Below are 6947 nucleotides of genomic sequence, written 5' to 3'. Positions count from 1 at the left end.
ATTAATCCATTTACATTCACATTTACATTTAGGGAATTTAGCAGAAGCTTTTGTCCAAAGCGACTTACCAGGCAGACAGTATTGTCTGCCTCGAAAACATTTCTACCCTGAGCACTTGGTCCACCACCCTATTCTATTCCTTCAGGTTATGTACTACAATATATAAAACATATATATATACATGTTAATTAATTCATATTTTATTTTCAGAATGCAACCAGCAAGGAGAGAGCCACGATACAGTGTGCAGGATGTCATTGAAATGGTCCAAAATGGAGAGAGTGAGGTGGAGATGGAAAGCAGTGACACCGATGAAAGCAATGAAGACTCTGATGAAGATGTCTGTAAAGAAGTAGACAAAGAAAACCAACCACCCATGGACTGTCCAGCTGATAATTACGTGGACATCGAGCAAAAAACAAACCAACACACCATGCCCCGTGACAGGTATCGCTGGCTGAAAAAAGATTTCATCAGTCCCAACACTGATTTTTCTGGTCTGGATATCACAGCAGATGACATTTCCCTCCACACACCATTGGAATACTTCCAGAAGTTTGTGTCCGAAGACATGGTTGAGGCTCTGGCACAAAACACAAATGAGTACAGCTTTCAGGAGCGTGGAACGTCTGTAAACACCACTGCAAAGGAAATCGAAAAAATGCTTGGCATGTACCTGAAGATGGGCCTGGTACAAATGGCTGGAACCCGTATGTATTGGGAGACAGAGACGCGGTACTCCCCTGTTGCTGATGTGATGCCACGCAACAGATTCCAATCCCTGTTGACGTCATTACATTTTGTAAATAACATGACAGTATCTGAGACGGAAAAGAAAGACAAACTATGGAAACTCAGACTGTGGCTTGATTCATTCAGAGAGAAATGCCTGCAGGTGGTACCAGAAGAGCACAACTCTGTGGATGAGATGATGATTCCTTTCAAGGGGAAATTCAGCAGCATCAAGCAATATATGCGAGGCAAGCCAAACCCATGGGGATTCAAAGTGTGGGTGAGAACTGGAATCTCTGGCATGATGTGTGACTTTGATGTCTACCAAGGCAGTGTCAACGGAATACGAGCCAAATCTGAACTTGGATTGTCAGGTGAGGTTGTGATGAAACTTGCTTCCACACTTCCAGAAGGTCAGAACTACAAACTGTATGCAGACAACTACTTCACCTGTGTTCCATTATTAGTGAAGCTCCTTGATCGGGGAATTCATTACGTGGGAACAGCCAGGCAGGTGCGCCTACCCAACTGTAACCTTGAAGACGAGAAGAGCTTGAAGAAAAAGGGGAGAGGAAGCTATGACGTCAGAGTGGAGGGGAATCACAACATCTGTGCTGTCAAATGGTATGACAGCAGGGCCGTCACACTTGTGTCATCCTTTGCTGGACCTGAACCTGTGCAGAAGATTCAACGCTGGGACAAAGCCAACAGAACCTACGTTGAAGTTGAGAGGCCTTACATTGTTGGTGCCTACAACAAGTACATGGGAGGTGTGGATTTGTTGGACTCATTTACAGCCAAATATAAGTTCCCCATCAAATCCCGTCGCTGGTACATGTACATCTTCTGGCACACCATCATCCTTGCTGTGGTCAATGCCTGGCTGCTCTACAAGCGGGACTGTAAAGCGCTCAAGATGTCTAGCAAAGAGACAATGAACAGGAGACAGTTTCAGGCACAGCTAGCATCCTCTCTCATCCTGGTAAATGCAACACTTCAAACTCCAAAGAGAGGACGGCCATCTTCAGGCAAAGGGAGCCCAGCAACACAGACAGTGACATCAGGAAGCCCTCTGAATGCTCAGAAGAGGCCATCCAAGAGATGTGCACACCTCCCATTGGATGTACGCAACGATCTAGTTGCCCATTTCCCAAGGAAGACAGGGAGAGGACGCTGCAGACACTGCAATAAAGGATACACCAACACACAATGCAGAAAGTGTGATGTTCGCCTTTGCTTTACAGACGACAGGGACTGTTTTTGGGACTTTCACCACCAATGAAAGTCTTCATGACCAATGTCATGAAAAGAAAAAAAGAGGGGGGAAAAGCGTTTTTTAAGAGTTTTATCTTGTTTAATATTTTTAATATTTTTATTGTTTTTAATAAATGACTTCATAAAAATATGACTAATGTGTGATTATTATTAATGTTATATACTGTTATGGGGCTAAGTAAGCAATCAACCCTGCAAATGAACCCTTAGTTGTTCTGAATTGTTCAGACAACGTGAGTACAAATACAGAAATTCTGCTCCCAACTAAGCCCAATGTGTCAATATTACAACATTTCTCTAAAAACGTACATAAACATTTTTTTTTTTAAAACTCTTTAATTTCTGCATCAAAGGCCTCCTACAACAACATCTGAAAGGTCAAATATTTTTTTTTTTAGGTTTTTCTATATTTGGGTCGACGTTGTGGTCATTTCACGCATTTTGAGAGATCAAGTTTGGCAGCATAGTAACACAGTAAATCCATTCAAGCATTTCTTTTGTCGTTTTGAAGTGTGTTTCTGTGGTTTACTTGCCAAATTCTCAGACAACTCAGCATCCACTTAAGTGGTTGCTATAAGAAATTGAGACCTTTGTGTAACAACAATTACTTAGTAAGCACAGAAACGTTTCAGCTGCCATGAAAAACGTATAAGCACAGCAGCATGAGTAGTATCCTTAAAACTCACTAAAACTTTCTTCTAAAGTAAATTTCTTAACTTTCTAGTTATAATCGCTAGCCTCTAATAACTTATACAGCATTTGGTCCTCTTTGCTGTTATTGCAGACTCGACTGAGCTAGCCATGATGCCTCAACTCACTCATGGACTGATGTGACTAGGATGTTTTAGCCTGGGAAAGTGTAGGGCTTATGTCTTCACTCTTGATCAAAGTGCTAGAGTGACAGACCAACCATTTATAAGTTGATTTGCAAATGTTAGGGTTATGATATATATGGATTATGCTATCCTGCAATTTACAGTAACTTTTTGTAAAGACAGAGCTCGAGGCAGTGCTGCTGTCATCCTCTATTCCTATTTGTTGTCCCGTCTTTCTCTATTCGCTGAAATGCATACTTAGAAACCAGAACCCATACAATAACCTCAGCATGTGTGTTCACAGAGTCACACAGAGTGAGGTTGCTGTAGGTCAGTGGCTCCAATGAACCACTAAGATGGGCTCCAGGCCACGGATTTAGAGGATTGCCCATGTAAGGCCACTTCCTCCCCCCCCCCCCCCCTACAGCAGAGCCTCCTTGCCGGGTTTGCTGACTGGGAGTGCCAACCTGATCTGCCTGGTAGTCTGTAATTACTGGAGGTTGGTCCAGTGAGGGCCAAAGTCTCAGAGGGCCACGTTAGTGTTAGTTCAGATGTAGGAGAACCTCCTCCAAACATGTTTCAAATTAGAGCTGAAACACACTTGCGTAAACATGTAATCACACGTTCACACATGTAAAAGAGGACCATGTTTAAACAAAGTATATGCTTGCATTCGCACATGTATACTTACATGTATGTGGACAACGAATCTTACATGTACTACAAAACATGCATAGACTTACATAATCAGACATGTTAGCAACAATGTTTTCTCATACACCTCTTCACTGATCTTTTTTATCATGTTCCCAAGGTAGTGGACACCCATTGGCTCCTGGCTACACCCCACGTTGGCCATGGTGCACAAAGATTTGGCATCTGATGGACATTAGGAAATATACAGTATGTCTTGAAACTTGCAACCAGACACACCATATCCTCAGGCCTGGCAAACCTAAAACCTGATCTAGGTCATTTGGGTCCTCATGATTCTTAGTTTGTTGATTGTGCGCCAGGCTGACATATTCGACCCTTTTCTCGTCTCTCTGGAGGCTGAAATATGCCATGGATAGTTCCCAGTTGCTCTTCCTGCCATGCCGATCCAAACATAGTTGGATGTCTATTCAGGCTTTTATGACCAGGCCAGGGGGCTTGAAGGGAGACAGTGCAGTGGACTTTATAATGAGTTCAAGGTCTGACTCAGAGGCACACGGATGGTGGAAGCTAGTATATCTTAACGCTTTTCTGTAAAGTTTAAGTATAGCTTTAAACATTGCATTCCTGGGCTTGAATATGGTGTCAGTCATGACTGTCACAGTCATTAAGTCCTTAAGGCCCAGTTTAATGAATGTGGATACCGTCCCTCAGACTCCTTAAGGCCCAAATGCACTGAAAGCGTCTGACGCACGTCTTTTTAAGTACACCTATTGTTTTAAATGGCCGAAAGTACACCAAAAGCTTTATGTGGCATTTCAAACTGCCTTGATGCCACTACTCTGACCTTGTTTTGATTTTGGAGCGCCAAATTAGTTTTTTCTGTTGCTGAAAACGAAAGCGGACACCAGCCAGCGAGAGAGGGAGAGAGCGACAGTGTGGCGGTGGTCGAGTGAGCAGTGAATGAGAGAAATAAAACATTATATTCTGATTATTTCACGGTGGTTACATTCTACAGCACAAATAAATAACCATCAAACACTCAACAGATGATTTATTGTGGAAAGAGAACAGAAACAGACTCTCTTAGTTTCATTCTCCCTCTCTGCATTTCTCCTTTTCATTCATTCATTACCTCCAACTAATGCAGCAGTTAAAACAACAGGACAAATTTGTGTTATTTGTGGTGCTGGCATTTAAATGTAATGACCACAGTGTGCCTTAGGAGCAACAATTGATGCGTATCAAACAAGTCGCTTTTGGTGTGTTTGGGCCTTTATGCTGGCAACTCTTTACTCCCCCCTGGTGGACGATCTCATTCAGAGCATTGACGGTGTGGTTTACAAAGTTGGATTCCATTCGTTTTTGTGTAAAGAAGTTCTCAGTATTTTAACTGCTCATTTTGTTTTTCATGTATCTTATTTAATTGAATTCTCACAATATTAACTCTTGTTGTTTCTCCATTTTCTTTTTCGTTTCCCCTTCTTCAGCAACATGTCAGTCATCAAAATTGTCAAATTCTCCAAACAGGTTAAGAGAAATACTACTCATTACTCATTGTTGTAATTAGATGTTAGCTTGTTGATGTTTTGCAATAAATTGTAAATGGTGGTATGCAATTTAGAACCATGAACAGACAATTTCACTTCAACTATTTAGTAGGTGTCCATTATCAGGAATTAATGAACATCCTGGAACCAATCAAAATCAAGTAATCACCCTGACCATGGTATAAACAGTACTATCTGTTGTCTCCAGTGGATCATTCTTGTAGATCAAGAAAAAATAACTAAATATGTGACAAAAATGCTGATCTTTAGAGAATAGAAATAGAAATAGGAAAATATCGCATCATCAGTCTTTCTGTCATATTGGCAGAAATGTGCTGCCTGATTATCAGAGGCAAGGTTCAGCACTGTTGTAGTGGTATGTGGTCAGTGACAAGGCATGTCTGTGTAGTCCTCTGTCTTTTTCTGAATTTAACTTATGCATTTGCAACGAGTCTGAAACCATGTAAACCTCCTAAACCATGGGACAGTACCCAGACCAGTCTGCGGTGAACAGGGTTACAGCTGAGTCAGTCCTAATTGTATCAGTGGTTTTACAGTCATTTCCCAGAACAGATTGCTCTACAGTAGACAGGAGTGAGGTCAGTACTGTAAGGGTGAGGGAGATTTTCATTTAGTCTGAAACCAGCAGGAAATAAGAGAAAAGACAGACACTCGTAATTAGAGTCCAATATAATGTCTGATTTTGTAGCTTATTGCAGATACATAGGTGTCAACATATCAGCTGGTTAATAACTAATGAAAAAAAGCTTTATTTCTTGATTTAGTCATTATAACGGTGTCTCAATTACATCATTTTCCCACAAGAAATGACTGTCAAGCTACAGTAAAGTGTCCTGCTCTGTACATGTCTTGATCACATTTTTCCAAAAATGTAAAGTATATAATTATATTTGCTCATTTATTGTTATCAGAGTTTTAAATTCTAAATGATCTATCTTCTAATCATACATTTGTCAAGTCAAGATTAAAAATGTATGCATATGTTGGAAGAAATCATCACTAGCTTTTGTAAGTTTCATCAAGGCAAAGCATAAATGTTGTAAATAAAGCAAATTTGTATTGTTAAGTATGAGAAGGCTAGTTTACTGTACTGTAGACATGATATGAGTAATGTTACTGGGTGAAAGTAAATTAACTCTTAAACCTGAAATGAAAGTTCATGATTATGCCTGTTATGAGTTGTGGAAGTCATTCTGCCATGATTCTATATACCCATATACATATATGTGCAAATGGCTGCTGTAAGCACCCAATAATTAAAAAAGAAAAGGAGAACATGTGGAAACATCTGGAAATGGGCTTTTCGGCCAGAGCAAAATTCAATTGGATCAATATTTTGGGTATGTATAATATGTGGGTATGGAGTCTTTACATTGAGGCTGACATAAATAAATACATGAATAAATAAAATGATGGAATCCAGTAGTCTACCATTCTCCATCAGTGCTGCAATCATTACTGATTATTTCTCTATGGATGGTGGCAGCCATATGTGACAAGAAGAGGATGGCAGTCAGGAAATACACATCGCCAGTTTGGAACAAATCAATAACTGTTCGAATTTTTGTTTCTCTTGTGTTATTTTCACTTATTTTTCATTATGTCACTTAAAAGAAAGCATTTTGTTATTGACCCCTGCTGCAGGTTACATGTCATAATGTATTGTGGATTATACTGGATATCTGGAAAATATTGTAGACTATATTGCTTTACATACAATATTTTTATATACATTCATACATTTTTTCTGTTTAACATTACCGTTGGATGTCGGTGTGATAGACGTTGAACAGCAGATCAGGCGCCTGAAATGTATTACAAAACATCCTCTTTGGCTTCCTTACAGCTGTTGGAGCCCTAGCCAACATTCTAGCTCACCTATGCCTAAAATCAGCCATGA

General features: G+C 40.2%; 1 protein-coding gene across 1 annotated transcript; it reads left to right on the top strand.

Moving 5' to 3' along the window:
- Window positions 1-211: 211 nt before the first annotated feature.
- On the top strand, window positions 212-2014 carry LOC133994957 (piggyBac transposable element-derived protein 3-like). The gene has a single exon (XM_062434199.1). The coding sequence runs from the start codon at window positions 212-214 to the stop codon at window positions 2012-2014; it is 1803 nt and encodes a 600-aa protein (XP_062290183.1).
- Window positions 2015-6947: the final 4933 nt, after the last annotated feature.

The sequence above is a fragment of the Scomber scombrus genome, chromosome 15 (genome assembly GCF_963691925.1).
Source record: "Scomber scombrus chromosome 15, fScoSco1.1, whole genome shotgun sequence".
Taxonomy (NCBI): domain Eukaryota; kingdom Metazoa; phylum Chordata; class Actinopteri; order Scombriformes; family Scombridae; genus Scomber; species Scomber scombrus.
This window is presented reverse-complemented; position numbering and strand designations above follow the sequence as displayed.

Coding starts and splice junctions, on each gene's coding strand:
- LOC133994957 (XM_062434199.1), top strand. CDS start 212: ATGCAACCAGCAAGGAGAGAGCCACGATACAGTGTGCAGGATGTCATT.